This window comes from Oncorhynchus keta, chromosome 2 (assembly GCF_023373465.1).
Source record: "Oncorhynchus keta strain PuntledgeMale-10-30-2019 chromosome 2, Oket_V2, whole genome shotgun sequence".
NCBI lineage: Eukaryota > Metazoa > Chordata > Actinopteri > Salmoniformes > Salmonidae > Oncorhynchus > Oncorhynchus keta.
The window spans coordinates 60,849,337-60,871,568 of NC_068422.1; the positions used below are offsets into that span (position 1 = coordinate 60,849,337).

At 41.7% G+C, this 22,232-nt stretch overlaps 1 protein-coding gene across 4 annotated transcripts; it reads left to right on the forward strand.

The window, feature by feature from the left end:
• Positions 1 to 1,401: 1,401 nt before the first annotated feature.
• Positions 1,402 to 21,512, forward strand: LOC118358195 (cytoplasmic dynein 1 light intermediate chain 2-like). Of its 4 annotated transcripts, none has more exons than XM_035735749.2 (13): positions 1,402 to 1,560; positions 2,277 to 2,350; positions 2,524 to 2,640; positions 2,737 to 2,967; positions 8,163 to 8,329; positions 12,807 to 12,900; positions 14,529 to 14,664; positions 15,666 to 15,777; positions 15,874 to 15,933; positions 16,474 to 16,518; positions 16,677 to 16,794; positions 17,443 to 17,565; positions 18,211 to 21,512. In XM_035735749.2, exons 1-13 carry the CDS (start codon positions 1,466 to 1,468, stop codon positions 18,315 to 18,317), a joined length of 1,479 nt encoding a protein of 492 aa, XP_035591642.1. In that variant the 5' UTR covers positions 1,402 to 1,465; the 3' UTR covers positions 18,318 to 21,512. The 4 variants fall into 4 exon arrangements, with proteins under 4 accessions (XP_035591642.1, XP_035591660.1, XP_035591633.1 ...); XM_035735767.2 differs by having other exon boundaries at positions 18,216 to 21,512; XM_035735740.2 differs by having other exon boundaries at positions 1,403 to 1,560; positions 17,437 to 17,565.
• Positions 21,513 to 22,232: the final 720 nt, after the last annotated feature.

Here is a 22,232-nt window from a genome sequence, read left to right on the forward strand (position 1 = left end):
TTTACATTTCGTGGAAAATATGTTAAAAAAGATATATTTAAAAAAAAATGTGAGGAACCCATTAACAATGCAATTGTTAAAATCATATGATTTCCTCAATCGTTAACACTTTACAGCTTTTACTGTGAAAACAGTTACCATACGTATGAACATGTATGCACTCACTACTGTAAATCGCTCTGCGTAAGAGCATCTGCTTAAATGTAATAATGTCAATTCTCTTGCATCCCCTCCTCTCTACGCACACACGGTCTCTGTTTATTAATTACATCTTGCGGAAGACCTAACTAAAATGATTCCAAGCAGTCGAAATGATTACACATCTTAGTTTAAATTCGGATATTGATTTAATGAACAGAACCGTACACGGATCGGATCGTCTAGACAACACACCTGTTTGCTAACTTTAGCCTTTAGCTCGATGCTTGGTGGCTTTTAATATAAACTCTCTGTCTTGTCTGTCAATATATATATACCAGTGAATCCTGTAATAGCGTGTCTTTTCTTATGACATTTTCCATGATGTTCCTATCCTTTCGTTTATAGACTGGCCAATAGCTTCTATCCCCAGACGGTTAGGCTGCTGAATAGCCAGCCACCCAATCAGCCACCTGCCAATCATCTACCCCTCCTGTCGGAGCTCGGAGTTGAGGATTTTCACTGGACCCTGCATTTACATCTGCAACCATGTGCATGTGACTAATACACTCTAAATCTACATGTTGCCTTCTTTTGATTCCACTAGGTGGCATCACTTTACTTGTCAGCTATACGGTCTACTCGTCTGCTCTGCTGCTCCAGTTAATTTTCTTTGGTTTTGCAAATGATGTGCAGTCACCTCTTTCCACCCCAAACGTACCCAAATGTATTATGGCCTAGCTGCACAACTGATCCTGGACCAGTTGTTAAGTGTACAATGCCCAATATTAAAAATAAGTCAGTCAGGCTTGCAGGATGACATCATGCAAGCCAACGCGTACTGAGCGCGCTGTTATTATGCCTGATCACAATTAGCGTACACAACACTTTCAGGGTAAAGTGTTGTTTTTGTTTGTTTTATTTTGCCCCCCTTTCATGATTACAGTAAATCATTGAGTAAATCATTATGATATAATCAGATGTAGTTTTTGGAAGGAGGCTACTGAGTTGTGTCGGTGTACTGGGTTTAGTATGCGCAAAATATTGTACACTAGCCCACTTCAGATATTTTGATTGTGCCACAGAAAAATAGTGAGGCATTGAGTATCATCACCATAAGTTATCATCAGCATTGACCCTTTGTCTGTATCTGATAGCAAGATGTGGTAGGTATCATACGTCTCTGTGTTGTTTAGCTATAGATTTTGAACTATCAACGATGAGCCGCATTCCGGGATTTGTTGCGGTGTAAATCGGGTGCACACAGTTTTAACAAGGTCCTAGGGCGCCCAAGTCGCGCCTCTCTCTTTGTGGCTGTAGAAAGAAGATGGCTCCCGTTCTGGAGAAGAAGTTCCTGGGCGCAGCCGGGGCAGGCGACACTATGGAAAATAGCAACGAAGACGAGGAAGGACAAAACCTCTGGCAAGTTCAAGTACTCGTGATTTACAATGTGCTATTTTCTGTAACGGAAAAGCTGTTTACTAACTTGTTTAATGTGCTTTGTCACTGCCGGGTGCTCTCATCAAAACGGTCCCGGATGCCTTCAAAACAGTTAACGTTATTGCTAACGCGTACTGTAGTTACGATAGCAAACGTTCGTTCAGCTACAACATTTAGCTTTAGTTAGTGTGGCTACATAACTAACCAGTTTCAATAACAAACGAACCAACCAACCTTATAGCTACCTAGGCAAGCTAACCAATATCCACTCCAAATCAATACTAATAACAGGCGCGTTATTGTCGTCTGATTGTGCAGGACCAAATAATGTGACGTTAACTAGCTTGCTTTCCAGCTAGCCCCGTAGCCACAATCATTTTTGTTCCTTGATAGTTACAACTACATAACTAGCTATGCTATAATATTGCCAAGCCAGTCAAACTTATTTGATAAAATATTCTAAATTAATAAACGATCTAGCTAGCTATGTATGATCAGTGACAGCTGACACTCAAAAGCTCATTCGACAAGGTAGACTAATTAGCGTAACAAGTGATGGCTAACTTAGCTAACCGTCTTGGTGGCAAGACAGTTTTGCAGACAGACACCTACCAGTAGGCTATGTGTTAAGCCTAGGCTACTTAATTGTATAATGTGATAGCAAGCAAGAAAACTAAATGCATTGTTATTCTCTTCAGGACTTCAATTCTCAGTGAGGTTTCAACACGTTCAAGTTCTAAGTTGCCATCCGGGAAGAACATATTGGTGTTTGGTAAGTGTAAATCCATAGCCTTCAGTAACTTGTAATCACATCAAAAGGGAGAAGTAGCTTATTTTCAGGAGAGGTTGCATTTAACATTATACAGATAATAAATGTTGTCTTCAGTCAAATAAACCAAATCATAACAATAACATGACAATAACCCGTTTGCGGAAATGTTTCAGGTGAGGATGGGTCAGGAAAGACAACGATTATGGCAAAACTCCAAGGAGCAGAGCACAATAAGAAAGGAAGAGGTCTGGAGTATCTGTATCTGAACGTCCACGATGAGGACATAGATGGTAAGTTCCCTGTTCCAGTGGCAAAATAATACAACTGTACATGGGTTAGGCTACATGTTATTTTTTGCGTGACTGTAAATCTCTGAATATTGGCAGACCTTACACGCTGTAACGTGTGGATCCTGGATGGGGACTTGTATCACAAAGGCCTGCTAAAGTTTGCAGTGACAGCAGAGTCGCTGAACGACAGCTTGGCAGTGTTTGTGGCAGACATGTCAAGACCCTGGACCATCATGGAGTCGCTCCAGAAGTGGGCCAGCGTGCTGCGTGATCATGTGGACAAGCTCAAGATCCCCCCGGAGGAGATGAGAGAGATGGAGCAGAGGAGTAAGTAGTGCTGAATCATCTACTTCACCGTGGCTGCTGCGACAGTGTCTGTGAGGATGATTGTCAAAGCGAAGGCCAGTCCCAACATTTAGCTGTGTTTGTTTGGCAATCAGACAGTAGAGGTGGTGATAATTGCTTCCCTTTATGTTGCGAGATGCTTGTGGAGCTGATATGGGTTTTGTTTGTCAAGTGTCTGCAGTATAGTGAACATCCCCAGACAGAGCCAATGAGATGTATGCTTACATAACACATTTAGGCTACAGTTTGGATGCTGGCTAGTTTTTCATTTAAACTAAAGGGAATGGCGGTAGAAAGCAGACACTGAAGTATAAAATTACTCATGGTCATGGTAGTTTGTAGGTCATCAGAAAGGCCCATGATTATCAGCTGTGTTCAGTCATGATGACCAAAAGCCTAGTCTGTTGATCACTGTGTCTTATGTACTGAATGCTCCCTCCTGATAATTTTTGAAATGATCATGAAGTGCTCTTTTGTGCTCTGAAGTTGCATGCTCTTACAAGAGCCGGGTTATCAGAGGTTCTCTTGAGCAGGCTGTCTGAAGGTTACTCTGCTTGGAGATGCTTTAGAGATTGGTTTGTTTTTTATAATAAAAATTAAACCAATGCCATGTTTTAATGTGCTCAAGTAATCCCAGTGGATAGGTTCACTATTGTTTTTGTCATCATTCAACTGTAGGCCTATGACTACTCTGGGCTTAAGTGTCAGGTTTATGATTGGAGAACCACTAGGCCTAACTGTTTACAAACTAAAATGTGTGAAAGGGGAAGTGGCAGAAGGATGATGTTTCTGTAGGCAAAAAAGCTTTGAGGTAACGTAGCACATTACTGCATTCTACACAAATATTGAATATTTTGCGTAATCTGAACGCTTCTACTGGACCAATAATCAGTGATTTACTGAATCTATACTGTAGGCTAAATGACATAATTTTGATAGATGAAGACATGGTTTGCATTTTCTCTCTCAATATAGGGAGGAAAGCCTTTGCATAGTTGTCAAGCCTTGTTTTTCATTGTGGATTGTGTTGTACTAGTAAATAAGTTTTACTTTGTTCAATAGTGGAGGCCTGATTTTGGCAAGTGGTGTTTGCTGATATCATATGCGCCCTGCTAAACTCTTTTGTTGAATACACTCCCACCCACAAACATTTACAGCTTTACAATCTAGCGGAGTAGCTTATCATCCAGACAGTGTTCACCTTTCAGGATGTCGGTAATTATGTCATCACTGCACATGTCAGACGAATGTGACATATCTAAAAGGGAGGAGGGGTGTCCAGGCGCCCTTACAGCAGTGTTGCGTCATGATTTCTTCTGACACCAGATTGAGTCTAAGCATGGAAGGGATATCGAGTGGGCAAGACGTTCTGGCTCAGTTGAAACTGGAGCAGCTTGGTGGTGCTCTGTAGCAGAACCATTCCTTGCTGTATCATGCACTGAAATAACACAGATCAACAGTTTTTCTATTAACAACTGTCATTATCAGGATTCAGGAATATGTCTCTGCATTGTAACGCTACAAAGCTGAAGGGTCCCGCAGGGGAAAAAAATGGAAATTACACTTCAAATTGGTCATTATCATATCTAGGCTAATACTTATAATGTAAAGCTATTTGGCCCCACCCATGTTTGTTCTGGAATGGTTAAGTGGGCAAAGTCGAACAATGGACGATGTGGTGTCTGAATGATGAGAAATCTGGATTTATAACTGTACAGATGAAGGCTAGAAGTGTGACCACTGCACCTTTCTGACAGGCACTTTACTGTTATTACCTTACTAAAGATGTTTTGCTGCTCAGCCGGGTTATGTAAGACATGTAGGCCTAAGCTATGTATGTCACTCTCACCAAGGCAGTCTACCAAAATATCCAAGGAGAAAAAACAAAGCTCAATGGCTGAGAAGTGCTTGCCTAATAATGTTTTCCTTGAAGAACACAATGTGAACCAGGCATTTTTTTGTACACCCAGTTATTTGAGTTCTTTGGAGACAATTGTTTGTCCAAGAAAGTAAATGCCGTAGTGTTACACTAGGGCAATTGCACATTTGCATCTTTTGGTTTGTTTTTGTTAGATGAGACTGTTGCGTCTAGGCTCTGCTGGCCCCCTGTAGCTTTAGCTGGCACAGATCAGAGCCTGAACAGGGAGTCTGATCCCATCCCTGTCCCCAATCAGCTGGAGTTTACATCACAGGGCCCAGGCCAGGCAGCCCAGCACCCTAAGGGTTGTTCTGTTCCTGGTGGGAGGGAAGTGCTGTAGCAACATTGGCTCTCTGGGTTAGCCGTAACCACATTCCTAAGGTTCCTGAGGAAGGGGAAGTGCCTTCCCAGACCACTGCTCACAGCTGCTGTTCTGGGATGCATACAGGGGACAGACTGCCAGCACAGATGCCTGCAGCAGTGCCCTATTGGGAGTTATGCTTCTCCTTTATACCGAAATAGACCTAGCCTTTGTTTTATTTTGCTGTAGCAATATATGGATCCATCATGTTAGTTAAGCTCTTTGGAGTGTAAATATATTAGCAATTCGTACTAAAAGCTTAGTGAGTCGTTCTGAAAGCTTTTGCGCTTGTTTACATATCTACCAACTACAGTCTCTAGGGTTGAGTCCTGTAGAAAGTCCAGGAGAAGCTAATTGTCATTGATATTCTGTTTAGTTGGAGTTAACAGCAAGCAGTGGCATGAATAGCTAGATGACGGATGGGCTGTTGTCTGCTTGACTAAGGCAGACGGTTAGTTATGTGTGTAAAACACATTGGGAGTTATTCTCCAGTCTGGGTAGTTGAGCAGGCAGGAGAGGAGCGGCTGTCAGATCAGCTAATGTCTCTATAGACATGGTGCAGCGAGTTCTGGAGCTCAGTGAGAATGGCTGGGTCCGGGGGAACAGGGACTGCATTTACTCCATGTCAGTTCACTTGGTCTTTAAAAACTCAGGTCCCCTCCCGGGTGGCGCAGTGGTTAAGGGTGCTGTACTGCAGCGCCAGCTGTGCCACCAGAGACCCTGGGTTTGCGTCCAGGCTCTGTCGCAACTGGCCGCGACCGGGAGGTCCTTGGGGCGACGCACAATTGGCCTAGTGTCGTCTGGGTTAGGGAGGGCTTGGCCGGTAGGGATATCCTTGTCTCATCGCGCACCAGCGACTCCTGTGGCAGGTCGGGCGCAGTGTACGCTAACCAAGGTTGCCAGGTGCACAGTGTTTCCTCCGACACGTTGGTGTGGCTGGCTTCCGGGTTGGATGCACGCTGTGTTAAGAAGCAGTGCGGCTTGTTTATTGGAGGACGCATGACCTTCAACCTTCGTCTCTCCCGAGCCTGTACGGGAGTTGTAGCGATGAGACAAGATAGTAGCAACTAAAACAATTGGATACCACGAAATCGGGGAGAAAAAGGGATAAAAAATAAAATAAAAAAAAATAACTCAGGGCCCTAGTTATGGAGTACCCATTTGTGATGGTGTCCTGTATGCTTTATTTCAATCAGAAGAAAATATATGCTCTCTATACTAGAGGTCGACCGATTCTTACTTTTCAACGCCGATACCGATTATTGGAGGACCAAAAAAAGCCGATACCGATTAATCGGACGGTTTTTAAATATATTTATTTATTTGTAATAATGACAATTACAACAATACTGAGAACACTTATTTTAACTTAATATAATAAAATCAATTTAGCCTCAAATAAATAATGAAACATGTTTAAATAATGCAAAAACAAAGTGTTGGAGAAGAAAGTAAAAGTGCAATATGTGCCATGTAAAAAAGCTAACGTTTAAGTTCCTAGCTCAGAACATGAGAACATATGAAAGCTGGTGGTTCCTTTTAACATGAGTCTTCAATACTCCCAGGTAAGAGGTTTTAAGTTGTAGTTATTATAGGAATTGTAGGACTATTTCTCTCTATACCATTTGTATTTCATATACCTTTGACTATTGGATGTTCTTATAGGCACTTTACTATTGCCAGTGTAACAGTATAGCTTCCGTCCCTCTCCTCGCTCCTACCTGAGCTCGAACACATCGACAACAGCCACTCTCGAAGCAGCGTTACCCTTGCAGATCAAGGGGAACAACTACTCCAAGTCTCCGAGCAAGTGACGTTTGAAACACTATTAGCGCTCACCCTGCGAACTAGCGAGCCATTTCACATCGGTTACACCAGCCTAATCTCGGGAGTTGATAGGCTTGAAGCATTGTGAAGAGCTGCTGGCAAAACGCACGAAAATGCTGTTTGAATGCATGCTTACGAGCCTGCTGGTGCCAACCATCGCTCAGTCAGACTGCTCTATCAAATCATAGGCTTAACATAATAACACAGAAATACGAGCCTTAGGTCATTAATATGGTCAAATCCGGAAACTACCATCTCGAAAACAAGACGTTTATTCTTTCAGTGAAATACGGAAAACTGTTGCATATACCCTGACTCTGCGTGCAATGAACGCAAGAGAAGTGACACAATTTCACCCAGGTAATATTACCTGCTAACCTGGATTTCTTTTAGCTAAATATGCAGGTTTAAAAATATATACTTCTGTGTATTGATTTTAAGAAAGGCATTGATGTTTATGGTTAGGTCACATTGGAGCAAGGACAGTCCTTTTTCGCAAATACACACCGCATCGATTATATGCAACGCAGGACACGCTAGATAAATTAGTAATATCATCAACCATGTGTAGTTATAACTAGTGATTATGATTGATTGGTTTTTACAAGTTAAGTTTAATGCTAGCTAGCAACTTACCTTGGCTTACTGCATTCGCGTAACAGGCAGGCTCCTTGTGGAGTGCAATGAGGCAGGTGGTTAGAGCGTTGGACTAGTTAACTGTAAGGTTGCAAGATTGAATCCCCGAGCTGACAAGGTAAAAATCTGTCGTTCTGCCCCTGAACAAGGCAGTTAACCCACCGTTCCTAGGCCGTCATTGAAAATAACAATGTGTTCTTAACTGACTTGCCTAGTTAAATAAAGGTGTTAAAAAAAAGAGACCCAAATCGGTGTCCAAAAATACAGATTTCCGATTGTTATATGAACTTGAAATCGGCCATTCCAATTAATCGGTCGACCTCTACTTTATACAACCTGTGTTAATAAATCTTGTAAAGATTATTGATCCTCCAAATGAGAAAGGTGCATTGCGACTGGCCTAACCAATGCGGCCGTCCCCTGTTTGCCCCACAGTGGTGAAGGCTTTCCAGGAGTACACAGAGCCGGAGGGAGCCGAACCAGCCTCTCCCCAGAGACGGGCTCCCCCAGCAGGGGGGGATGACGAGGGCGTGGTGCTACCGCTCGGGGAAAACGTACTCACACACAACCTGGGCATTCCAGTGCTAATAGTTTGCACAAAGGTAAGTTGAGGCTGTCTGGTTGAAATATACAGTACCAGTTAAAAGTTTGGACACACCTACGCATTCAAGGGTTTTTCTATATTTGTACTATTTTTTTTTTTTACATTGTAGAATAATAGTGAAGACATCAATAGTGGAATCCATGTTGTAACCAAAAAAAGTGTTTAACAAATCTAATTATATTTGAGATTCTTCAAATAGCTACCATTTGCTTTGATGACAGCTTTGCACACTCTTGGCATTCTCTCAACCAGCTTCATGAGGTAGTCACCTGGAATGCATTTCAATTAACAGGTGTGCCTTGTTATAATTTAATCTGTGAAATTTCTTCCCTTAATGCAGTTGAACCAATCAGTTGTGTTGTGACAAGGTAGGGGTGGTATAGAGAAGATAGCCCTGTTTGGTAAAATACCAAGTCTATATTATGGCAAGAACAGCTCAAATAATCAAAGAGAAATGACAGTCCATTACTTTAAACTTCTTGATACTACCCATCCCGGATCCGGGAGCGTAATCATCGCCTCAAACTAATTAGCATAACGCAGCAGACATAAATATCCCTAGAAAATTTTCCTATTAATGAAAATCACAAATGAAATATATTGAGACACAGCTTAGCCTTTTGTTAATCACACTGTCATCTTTACAGCCAACGCTAGACAAGCATTTCTGTAAGTTTATCATAGCCTAGCATAGCATTAAAAGCAATCAAATTAAATCATTTACCTTTGAAGAACTTCGGATGTTTTCACTCACGCGACTCCCAGTTAGATAGCAAATGTTCCTTTTTTCCAAAAATATTATTTTTGTAGGCGAAATAGCTCCGTTTGTTCTTCACGTTTGGCTGAGAAATCGACCGGAAAATGCGGTCACTACAACGCCAAACTTTTTTCCAAATTAGCTCCATAATATCGACAGAAACATGGCAAACGTTGTTTAGAATCAATCCTCAAGGTGTTTTTCACATATCATCTCTTCGATAAAATATCCACCGGGACAATTGGTTTCTCATAAGAAGCGATTGGAAAAATGGCTACTTCTGTACTTTACGCAAGATTTTCTGCGGGAGGCTAAGGCTATTCTTCAACATAAATGCGTACAAAGACGTCACAATGCTGTAGACACATTGGGGAATACGTAGAAAGCGTAAGCTCATTCGTAGCCCATTCACAGCCATATAAGGAGTCATTGGCATGCAGCGCTTTCAAAATATGGGGCACTTCCTGATTTGATTTTTATCTGGGTTTCGCCTGTAAAATCAGTTTTGTTGCACTCAGACAATATCTTTGCAGTTTTGGAAACGTCAGAGTGTTTTCTATCCAAAGCTGTCAATTATATGCATAGTCCAGCATCTTGTCGTGACACAATATCAGTTTAAAACGGGAACGTTTTTTATCCAAAAATGAAAATAATGGCCCCCAATTACAAAAGGTTAAGACATGTTCGGTCAGTCTGGAAAATTAAGAACGTTGAAAGTTTCTTCCAAGTGCAGTTGCAAAAACCTCCATGAGGACCGCCACAGGAAAGGAAGACAGAGTTACCTCTGCTGCAGAGGTTCATTAGAGTTACTGTAACTGCACCTCAGATTGCAGCCCAAATGAATGCTTCGCAGAGTTCAAGTAACTGACACATCTCAACATCAACTATTCAGAGGAGACTGCATGAATCAGGCCTTCATGGTCAAATGTTTCTTTGCAGCAATCTTTTGGTCTGATAAATCCAAATTAGATTTGTCTTTGTGAGATGCAGAGTAGGTGAACGGATGATCTCCGCATGTATCGTTCCCACCGTGAAGCTTTGATGACGAGTTCTGATGGTGTGGCGGTGTTTGCTGGTGATGCTGTCAGTGATTTATTTAGAATCAGGGCACACTTAACCAGCATGGCTACCACAGCATTCTGCAGCGATGCATCTGGTTTGGTTCGCCATCACATCTGGTTTGCGCTTAGCGGGACTGTCATTTGTTTTTCAACAGGACAATAACCCAAAACGCATCTCCAGGCTGTGTAAGGGCTATTTGACCAAGGAGGAGAGTGATGGGGTGCTGCTTTAGATGACCTGGGCTCCGCAATCCACCTGATCTCAACCCTATTGAGATGGTTTGGGATGAGTTGGATCACAGAGGTGAAGGAAAAGCAGCCAAGTGCTCAGCATATGTGGGAACTCCTTCAACACTGTTGGAATAGCATTCCAGGTGAAGCTGGTTGAGAGAATGCCTGCCAAGAGTGTGCAACATTGTCAAGGCAAAGGGTGGCTGCTTTGAACAATCTCAATTATATTTAGATTTGTTTAACACTTTTTTTTGGTTACTACATGATTCCATATGTGTTATTTAATAGTTAATAATTGTAAAATAATAGTGAATACATCTACTATGTAGACAATAGTAAAAATAAAAACCCTTGAGTAAGTTTGTGCCCAAACTTTTGACTGGTACTGTAGTTAACTGAAAGAAGTAGCCTGCCATGTGTAGGCACCAGTTTTTAAATTAATAGACAGTTTTTGTACTGAAAGATTTAAATAACACTGATCCTCAGATTCTTCATGGGCCCACAACTAACTAGTACACCATTGACGCTCCACTCTGGCAGTCCATTTCATGGTTGGTGCCTGATCATCTCCTGTCTTGAGTTGCTGGTTTTTAGTGTTGCCCGTGAGGCAGCATCTTCAGCCCATGAAAGCACCACATTGTTCCATGTCCATGAGCTTCTGGCAAATGGCTGCTTTAAAAGAACACAATGTTGTCAGTCATCAGCACTTCACATGCTAGTCATGACGAGGACGAGTGAATGTATTCTTTTCACTGCTCACTGTTTTTCTATTTCTTTTCTGCCTTTAGGGAGGAAAGGCTTATTTCACTCCCGGGGAATTCATATGGGTCTTTAGTGCAGTTTGTTGAATATACTCTCAGAGCATTAGTGAAGTGTCCTTTCTTCAGGCACGATACATATGGATTTTGTGGATTTGAAGTGTGGTATGTCTTAGTCTGCTGTCATTACGTGCATCCATATTTTCAGACTATTTGCTGTATTTTCTTTTTCTTTAATTTGTTTTGTTTTTGCAATTTTACCCTGTTTTCTCCCCAATTTCGTGATATTACTGTCTTGGCTCCGCTGCAACTCCCCAACATGCTTGGGAGAGGTGAAGGTCGAGTCATGCGTCCTCCGAAACATGACCCGCAAAACCGCCCTTAACATCCGCTTGCTTAACCCAAAAGCCGGCCGCACCAATGTGTTGGAGGAAACACCGTTCAACTGTCGACCGAGGTCAGCCTGCAGTTGCCCGGCCCGCCAAAAGAGTCGCTAGAGCGTGGTGAGCCAAGTGAAGCCCTTCTGGCCAAACCCTCTCCTAACCCGGATGACGCTGGGCCAATTGTGCGCCACCCTATGGGATTCCCGTTCACGGCAGGTTGTGACACAGCCGGTCGAACCCCAGGCTGTAGTGACACCACAACACTGCGATGCAGTGCCTTAGACCGCTGCGCCACTCGGGCGGCCATTTGCTGTATTTTCTAAATTCATTATGTCATTGAGTTTGATAATTGAGTGAGAACCACATTGCTGCCATTTACAGAGCTATAAGGAATATGGATGCCAGTTTACTCGCTGACACAGGTTAAATGATTAAGCATGCTAGCATATACCATATACTTCCAGTCATTGTGCTAATGCTAGTTAGCATTGGCTCTCAAAACTACCTCTAACTTCCTTCATACTGGACACAGAGACATAGACAAATGGTATCCACAAGTTCATCTGACTCTGGGGAAGTAGATGAAGAACCTCTACTCAAATGGCAAAATATCCCTTTAAGTCCCACTGAGTGTGGCACTTGGGTATGTATATTTAATGAAGGGCTCCTGCATACTTAACCAGGCCTGCTGTCTTTGCTACTGCCATTTTTTTTATTTCAGGAAGTAGCTAGCCTGGCATTCCCTGAGTCATGCTCAGCCAGTCAGCCTTGTTGTTGTCAAGGTTACCATCTTGTGGTCACTGTGGGGAAGTGTATATGTGTGTGTGAGAGACTGGGTGGGGCCTGCCTGCAGGGTCTTACTGCTCCTTCCCGGAGGGAGTGAGGAGGGGAAATTGCAAGCGAGTGGAGTGGAGTGGAGGGGAGGAGAGCGGAAGTGAGGGAGGGTCTGAGACTGAAAGGGAGGCATGGCGAAGTGAGCTAAGCTTGAGCTAAGGCGAGTCATTTTTATGTCCCTCAGGAAGGAATGGTTTACTTGCTCCAGTTGTAGCCTAATTGCCGTCTACTTTGCTCTTTTCCTCGCTCTTTCTCTGTCAGTTAAATTCAAAGGGCTTTATTGGCATGGGAAACAAATGTTTTCATTGCCAAAGCAAGTGAAATAGATAAAGTGAAATAAACAAATCTAAAATGAACATTAAAGGTTCCACTCACAAGTTTAAAAGGAATAGAGACACTTCAAATGTCATTATGGCTATGTACAGTGTTACAATGATGTCTCTCTCCACAGTGTGATGCAGTCAGTGTTTTAGAGAAGGAGCACGACTTCCGAGAGGAGCACTTCGACTTCATTCAGTCCCACATCCGACGATTCTGCTTACAGTGTATCCTTTCCACTCAAACACAACTCTCCCTTCTTAGAATGACAGGCCCCACCATAGATGCAAAATTATACAGTTGAAGTTGGAAATGTACATACACCTTAGCGAAATGCATGTAAACTCAGTTTTTTACCATTCCTGACATTTAATCCGAGTAAACATTCCCTGTCTTAGGTCAGTTAGGATCACCACTTTATTTTGAGAATGTGAAATGTCAGAATAATTGAGTTATTTATTTCTGCTTTTATTTCTTTCATCACATTCCCAGTGGGTCAGAAGTTTACATACACTCGATTAGTATTTGGTAGCATTGCCTTTAAATTGTTTAACTTGTGTCATGTTTCGGGGAGCCTTCTTTCTACAAGCTTCCCACAATAAGTTGGGTGAATTTTGGCCCATTCCTCCTGACAGATCTGGTGTAACTGTGTCAGGTTTGTAGGCCTCCTAGCTCGCACACGCCTTTTCAAAATTTCTATAGGATTGAGGTCAGGGCTTTGTGACGGCCACTCCAATACCTTGACTTTGTTGTCCTTAAGCCATTTTGACACAACTTTGGAAGTATGCTTGGGGTCATTGTCCAATTGGAAGAACCATTTGCGACCAAGCTTTAACTTCCTGACTGATGTCTTGAGATGTTGCTTCAATATATCCACATAATCTTCCTTCCTCGTGATGCCATCTATTTTGTGAAGTGCACCATTCCCTCCTGCAGAAAAGCACCCCCACAACATGATGCTGCCACCCCGTGCTTCACGGTTGGGATGGTGTTCTTCAGATTGCAAGCCTGCCCCTTTTTCTTCTAAACATAACGATGGTCATTATGGCTAAACAGTTCCTTTTTTGTTTCATCAGACCAGAGGACATTTCTCCAAAAAGTACGGTCTTTATCCCCATGTGCAGTTGCAAACCATAGTTTGGCTGTTTTATGGCGGTTTTGGAGCAGTGGCTCCTTCCTTGCTGAGCGGCCTTTCAGGATATGTGGATATAGGACTCGTTTTACTGTGGATATAGATACTTTTGTACCTGTTTCCTCCAGCATCTTCACAAGGTCTTTTGCTGTTCTGGGATTGATTTGCACATTTGCACATTTCCGCACGGCTGCGTGGTCCCCGGTGTTTATAACTATTGTTTGTACAGATGAATGTGGTATCTTCAGGCAGTTGAACCAGAGGTAGTCTGCATTTTTATTTTCTGAGGTCTTGGCTGAAATTTTATGATGTCAAGCAAAGAGGCACAGGTACACCAGGTACCACAACTCAAATGATGTCAATTAGCCTATCAGAAGCTTTTAAAGCCATGACATCATTTTCTGGAATTTTCCAAGCTGTTTAAAGGCACAGTCAACTTAGTGTATGTGCACTTCTGACCCACTGGAATTGTGATACAGTGAATGATAAGTGAAATAATCTGTCTAAACTTTTTTGGGAAAAATGACTTGTCATGCACAAAGTAGATGTCCTAACCGACTTGCCAAAACTATAGTTTGTTAACAAGAAATTTGTGGAGTGGTGGAAACACTTGGTTGGAGTCATGAAAAACAAGTTTATGTAAACTTCTTACTTCAATTGTAAGTGTTTTTATTTAATTTTGTGCCCTATCATGTCTGCATGTTCCTTAAACCCACCTGATAGATGGAGCTGCATTGATTTACACCTCTGTCAAAGAGGAGAAGAACATGGACCTCCTATATAAATACATAGTGCACAAAATATATGACTTCCAGTTCACCACGCCTGCCTTAGTGGTGGAGAAGGATGCTATTTTGATGTAAGTGAATGCTCAGTTATGCTCTGTTAGGTGCCCACTTATTGAGGTAATTATTTTTCATCTTGTGATTTGGCCTTTTGATTGTCTCAAACAAAAAAGACGGAACAGTTCAATGTACAAAGTGGCAACACAATGCCAGAGAATGCAAGTATCCATTCAAATGTAATGTACTAACACGCCCCCTTCCTGCATTGGGGAACATCCCATGCTCTCCCTGCACGCACCCCACGTCTATTTCTATGGGCACAATTACTGTTCATGACACAAGCGTTTCAACAGTTCTGCACATTTTATGTGGTGCAAAGAACATTTTGCTGTTTTATTTTTTTTTTAAATGCAATTCTATACGTTTTGCCATGTCTGTGTTTTTGTGTGACAAAAAAAATGCAATATCTATGGGCTAAAAGAAACTAAATTTAAAGAACGTTAGCTGACATGGGCTAGTTGAACTGGACATTTCTGACAAGTTATAAATGGCTCTCTAAGATATGCAATGACTAACATGACAAGAGGAACTGATGATGCACTACCCAATTGTGAAATTGCACCTTGTGCATTCTACTATTACAACTTTCAAAGTTAAGCTTAGAGCTGGACTGGGTTAAATTTTTTTTGAACATTTATAAATGTTAACATTTTGGGGGGGGGGACCCGTGTGTGTGCCCGTGCCCCCCCCAGCCGACCCCTCGCACAACCCCACAGTTTCGGATCCACTGATTTAGCACACATGCTTATCCAGAGCGACTAACAGGAGCAATTGGGGTTAAGTGCCTTGCTCAAAGGCGCATCGATTTTTCACCTAGTTGGCTCTGGGATTAAAACCAGCTAACTTTTGGTTACTGGCCCAACGCTCTTAAACAATAGGATACCTGCCCCCCCAGATATGACTGGTGGAGAGTTCTGAAGTTATATGAACGTGTACTGTATTGTCATTGATGGTTATTGTAACAAACTATTGGTCAGTGCTTGAGTACCAAACACAACTGTTTTCCTTTTCCTAGTCCATCTGGATGGGACAATGAGAAGAAGATTGCAATTCTGCATGAAAATTTCACAACGGTGAGACCTGAAGACCCCTTTGAAGACTTCATCATGAAGCCTCCAGTACGAAAGGTAGGATCATGAGACTTCTACGGATAAGAGACATGACTAGGACATTTGGCATTTGACAAATGTCCCTTATGCATCTCCCATACCTTCTCTCTCCAGCTGGTTCATGATAAGGAGGTCAACGCGGAGGACGAGCAGGTGTTCCTTATGAAGCAACAGGTATGTTTGTTTACATTCTAGATCGCACAGTTCTGGGTTGCCTTTCATGGTTGCAATTCCATGTTCTCTTCTAAAGATGCACACTAGATGGTGTTGAGCTGAGAATAAAATGGTTGGTTTTGTTCAAAGCTATGATTGTGGATAGTGGAGCCAGTTTAATTTTTATTAGCATTTCCCAGGCTTCAAAGCCTGAGGTTCCTATTCTGTACTTCCTCCCGGGCCAATCAGGAGTTTGAGAACATCAAGGGCTTTAGCCTAATTGGTTGAAAGGGTGTTGTTTCTGAGAGCTCACGTGGTTGCCTTAGGGCGAAGAGCGCTTCCTTTTTGTACTGGGCTTCAGTCAGTCCCTGTTAGATCAAGCTACCAGTATCCAACCATGCAATGTTTTTCTACTATGCCCATAATCTGTGATGGAAGAAAGTGTTTCTGAGAATGTTATGAGGGTTGTAAAATATAAGATAAAAATGCTGAATTTTATGGGGCCCAATTATTTCAGTGAAAATAGAATTCACACCATTTTTCTTTTTGTCTGTTCTGAAGTCTTTGCTGGCCAAGCAGCCGGCCACACCAACAAGAGGATCAACAGTAAGTGTGATAACATCAACCACACTTTCTTCTTTTTTTCATGGCCACTTTTTCTTGACAAGTAAGTTTTGGATGACAATCATTTCATCAATAGGAGCCATGATTAATTTGAATTGCCTCAACTGTACTCTGCTCTCTGTCTTCTGTCTGTGTTTCAGGAATCTCCTGGACGGACCGCTTCTGGCTCGCCTCGACCCACTGGCCGTACAGGCCCTACCAACGTGGCCAGCGTCTCGCCAATGACGGCGGTCAAGAAACCTGACCCCAACATGAAGGGTAAGTTGGACCACTGGAACTTACTGCCCACCCTTTCTTTTGTATTTTTACAGAGCATCATGGAAACTGTTGTATGAGAACTGGCAGTCATTTGGGCAACACTTCATTTGGGTGTTGGAAGTGTGTGACTGCTGTGTAACCACTGCCCCCCTGAGGTAGCTATTGAAATAATTCCATAAACAATGGATTCCTGCAGTCCTCCCTCCGCTGGCCTTGCTTGGGGAGAAATATTGACATTTTCTCCATTAAGCTCAGTGGTGGAGCTGTGCATACCGGTGTGAATAGATCCGCTTAAATTAAGCCAAATTTAATTGAGACCTGTAACCCCTACCCTGTAGTTGGTTGTTGTTGGCAAGGACATGTGGGGAGGAAAGGAATTGGATACGCTATATGAAAACGGACAGTTAATCCTCTAGGAATGCATCTGCATCGAATTGAATTATGTAAATCGTGTTCCAGTTAAAGTATGATCCTGTGTGCGCTCACGTTTTTTTGTTTTTTTTTATGATGAAATTATGAATACCGTGATCATACAGGGGTAACTGTTTGCGTGCCTGAATTGTATGGAAGAAATAGATCTCTCCTTTTAAATCTCATGGTTGTGATCCTAAGGGATGCTCGTTTCATGTGTTTGTGTCTAAGGAGCAGCAGCAAACGAGGGAGTGCTGGCCAATTTCTTTAACAGCCTTTTGAGTAAAAAGACTGGGTCCCCTGGGAGTCCAGGCACCGGAGTTGCAGGAGCAGGATCTCCAGGATCAGTCAAGAAAACAGGTAAGGTCTCCTCTGGCCTGGCCCTCCAGGGCATCACTGGCTTCTCTCTGGTTTAACTGCCTCGTGTTGTTGCCTTTGGACCATGCTGTTGTCTGGAAGTTTACCCCTAGAACCTGAGAGAAAGAGAGGGTGAAAAGGGAGTTCTTGGCAGGTCCTAGAGGAGGGGAAGTGTTCCACTCGACTCCTCTGCCACTGGAGGAACTGGTGAAAGGCCTGTATGCATGGGACAACAGTTGTTAACAATGTATCATTGTCTGGCTGCAAAATGTCACAAAACCACCCTAAATGACACCAAGCACATACCAACGCTCACTGTTCGTCTCTCATTTTTGTTTGTCCATTCAGTATGAAGTTGTAATTAACCCATTGTCCCAGCATACTTGCGTAGCCTTGTGTCCTACTGGCCTCGTTCAGTTAATGACATAAAACTGAAAGAATATGCATGGAATGTTTTTTTAGTGTCTTATGATTGGTTTTGCATGTGTGCACCTGTCATGTGATGCAACTGAAGCAATTTAGCATGGGGCCACATCTCATCAGTTTCCTTCTGCTTGCTGGCCTGGCCATAACAGTCGATGTCATATTTTTAGTACAGGCACAGAAGCTACAGGATATTACTTTCTCTTTTCTCTTTTATTTTCCAAGGGCAGAAGCCGGTTTTGACTGACGTCCAGGCAGAGTTGGATAGAATGACTCGCAAACCGGACTCCATGGTTACAGCTAACAACACACCGACAGAGAACGAAGCGTGAACGCGACAACAGCATTGTCCACTGCAAATACTCTGGAAAACAAACACACAAAAGCATAAAAAAAAAAGAAATATGACCAAATTCCCAATGTGTATATCAGTCAGCAGACAGTAGTTTTGCCAAATGAATTTGAGATGCGATCAGATATTTTTGGTTATTTTGGTAAGATGGGGAAAGAACAAAAGGTGGAGGTTTGGAGGAGGAGGAAGTTGAGGACTTGGCTGCATCTATCCTTATTACTTCAATTGTAATTGTTTTTTTTGTTGTTTTTTTTTTGCAAGGGATGTCTGGTTCAGTAATGCGTGCACACTCCTTGGGGGGCAGCCAAACCCCCTGGTCAGCGAGCCCTCCGTTAGCTAGGGGATACACCCTCCCTCACAAGCTTAAAGAGTGGAAAAGTGCTGCGGCCTCTTGTTCAGCGAATCTTATGGAAGGAAAGCGGTTGTGATAAGAACAATTAAACCCTAAATATATTCATTTAAAAAAAATGAAATACTTGCAAGCGTATGTAGTATGTACAAAAAAAAAAAGGTTAGAGATATGATACTGGTTTATTTATATATAAAAAATCTTTATTTTCTATTTTTTCTGCACTGTTTGTGATTTAGTAAAGGGTTTAGATGGCTATATCTCATAACATGTTAAACTCCACTGATGTCATGACACTAATGTGACAAATACAGATAGCTGATAGCAAACAGTGGCCTGCCCACAAAATGGCAGGTCCAACTAGTCATCTAAGGATTCTGTAAATATCAATGAAATTGCAATTCAAGCTTTTGGTCTTATTTTGTACAAAAATGCAATTCTTTCACAAGATTGTGAAGAAATGTCTGGGATAAAATGAGCATGGTTGGGATTGGCAAGTGTAGAGTTAGCAAGGAACACTCTTTTGGCTAGAGGTGTTTTGGGGGCAGCATCTTTCCTACTATAACTCCCAAGTGCCTGGCACAGTAACTGTTTGTGTCATAGTGGAGCTGCTTGTCTACTTAAAGAGGAAATGCACTGTATCACCAACGGCAAAAAGTTGTCCATTTGGTCATTTCAAGTAATTTATTTTGTTAATTTTGTTTTTTGTATAACAAGTCTGTGGTCTTTGCATAAGGTTTCAAAAGAAATGTAGCTGACATTGTTCACTTGAGTAATATTGAGATTGCCTTTCATTTGATAAACTGTAAAGGTATCTAGATGCAGATTTTTAGAAGCAACCATAAGTTTAGAGTATTTGTTTCCCCCAGATGAACACTTGCATCGTTTAAACCACTCACTTGCGTGGCCAAATCAAAAGGAAATCAAATACTACGGTTTTAATGAAATGGGTTATCCTTAAAAAGGAAATTTAGCTCTGTTCTTTTTCAGTTTAAAATGTTTTTATACAAGCTGTATGGCAGGTCAGGTTAAACATTCCCGATTTCTACATGATGTCGGTGTAAAAATCGTGGCCCAGTAGGAAATTGCAATGTCCACAGATCTTTTGTGTAATCTTCAGTGCCCATTTGCAATGTTGACTTTTTGCCTTCAGTGTACATACAGTTCACAATTTGTCCATCTGTGCACCCTGCCTTCACTCAGGGTAGATCTTAGTCAATATTATCAGCCTTTGCTTGTGTCCTTAGTAGTTTAAAAAAAATTGTCCTAGTTCTGCCAATGTTTTTGTTAGTTACATCCACTCTACTGTACCATATCAAATCATTTGTAAAAAATCGTAAGATTATTTGATTAATCACAAATAACTAGATGATCACCCTCAAATCTACCTACAGTCTTAGCTATGGTTAATTTGCAGATCAGCAATTGTAACATCGGTTTAATAAACTGTAAGAGCAGCTACTTGGCTTTTAAAACCAGCTATAACAACAACGGAAACTACATAGAATTGGAACCTGGAACCAAAGATGCAGCAATCCGTGTGTTCTGTTTGTGTAGAATAGTCTGGTTTGATTCCCAGGTGACCATCTCCCCTGGCCCTGCCTGGAACACCTGTCATTCCAAAGTACATTCTAAGGTGGTCCATATACTTACTTGAGTTGCCAGGCTAACTTTTTTTTGCTCTGTAAGGGGGAAAAAACAAGACCTAGAGGTGTGTAGTCTACTTTATTTTGTGTTAAGTAATCTGTTGTAAGAATAAGAACTGGCTGGATTTTGATTCCATTTTTCTTTTCTTTTGATCTTCATTGGGCAGAAATTTGCATCTAAGATCTGTTGCTGAAATACAAGCACAATATTGTGACAGTCAGGAAGGAGTATTAATCTTATGTTGAAATAATCACTTTCATTGGGAGAGTTGTAGTGAACCCCCAGATGTTATTGTTTAAACTAGAGAATGCATACTCTTCTACCTGCCTGCGTAGAACGTGTATTGATGAATTACAAGTATGATGTACTTAATATTGCGTTCATATTTTTGGGATTAGCAGTATAACGAACATGTCCCTGGCAGTCAAATCTGCTCCAGACTTTTAAAGCTAGACATTTTTGGAGATTTTAAGAAAATATCCAAATAAACTAAAATGCATGTCAATGCTCCTTAGTTTTTTCATGTGCATTTCTGGTACACCTGTCCATTGCAGCGCATCTCCTTGGTATTTTTCGGTTCGATTTTTCTGCACAACAATGGTTGCTTTTTGCAAGCATTACTTTGCGTAAATGATATAGGACATATCTTTAGGGTGGTAACAGCCTAGAAATTCATGAACTAGTTCACTCCTCTGATGTTTGTCTCCACATAGTTACTATACATCTGCATTAGCCAAACAGACATTTGTATGTTTGGCTAGTACATCACGCTGCTTGATTTCCAAACTGCAAGTTTTTGATGATTGGATATAATTTTTTTCAAGGTTAAGTTAAAAGCGACTGCTCTTAGTGCTATGCCTTCAGCCCTTGAAAATATACACATATAGGAGATTTAAAAGCTTTTGCTTCCAGTCCTTTTTATTCAGGATATAAAAACCTTTTAACCACATGGAGTACTGTGTTTGTGCCCTGGACATATTCCGTGTGATTGTATGGCTTTAACGTGATGCAGCCATGTGGTATCTCGCTTTTTGTGCCGACAAAGATAAGGAAAAGTGTCTGTCAGCCCTGGCTTCAATAAAACAAAGAATCCAGACTTTTGTTACATTTTTGTATCCCTTTGTCTCAAATCATGATAATGTGTGTCAAGAAGGCAAGTAAAATCCATGGTGAATATTGCTCTGTTTCAGTTTTAATTTACTGGTATTCAGTGTGAATTCTAGAAGTGACACCAATGGGTACATATTTGGTTAGTCATTTTATCGAACCCCTCAACCTACTGGTTGTGACTGAGTAGCAAGTGAATGGACTGTAAGTGGAAGTACAATAAAAGTATCACCCTGCTAACTTGTCCCATATTAACAAGTGATTTTCAGGGTCCGTACTCTGTAGTACTTAGGTTTTCAAATTGACCTTGACCATGAGATGGCAGTACAGTGTATTTTCATACAGTAGGAGACTTAAGTGCAATTCTTTTGTTCTTGCCCTACATCCAAACACACCCAAAGTAAACGTTGGCGCTGAACAGATGATAGTGATCAGTCTTTATTTGTTTTATTTTTAAATGTCTGTCATCACTTTTAGTAGACATTACTTACTTTGATGGTCAGAGTAAGTAATGTAGCCAATGGTTATTTTATGACTACCGGTACTCCTTTTTAAGTCGGAGCATATTTGTTTTGCCTGTTCTGTATCATGTATGTTGATTGGCCTGTTTTGGAGATTTGTAGCCTAGTGGTATCTATTGTCCACTCCAAACGACCACTGCATAGTGGATGAACAGAATACTGTAATATGTTACAGTAATCGGGCTACTATTGCAAACACTATACAGTAGGTCTAGCCATGGAGATGATGGGGCCTACCTGCCAAAGCGTCATCAGTGTACACCTGCACGTC

Coding starts and splice junctions, on each gene's coding strand:
- LOC118358195 (XM_035735740.2), top strand. CDS start 1,466: ATGGCTCCCGTTCTGGAGAAGAAGTTCCTGGGCGCAGCCGGGGCAGGC. Junction 2,968..8,162: donor GAGAGAGATGGAGCAGAGGA/GTAAGTAGTGCT, acceptor TTTGCCCCACAG/TGGTGAAGGCTTTCCAGGAG. Junction 15,778..15,873: donor TGAAGCCTCCAGTACGAAAG/GTAGGATCATGA, acceptor TTCTCTCTCCAG/CTGGTTCATGATAAGGAGGT.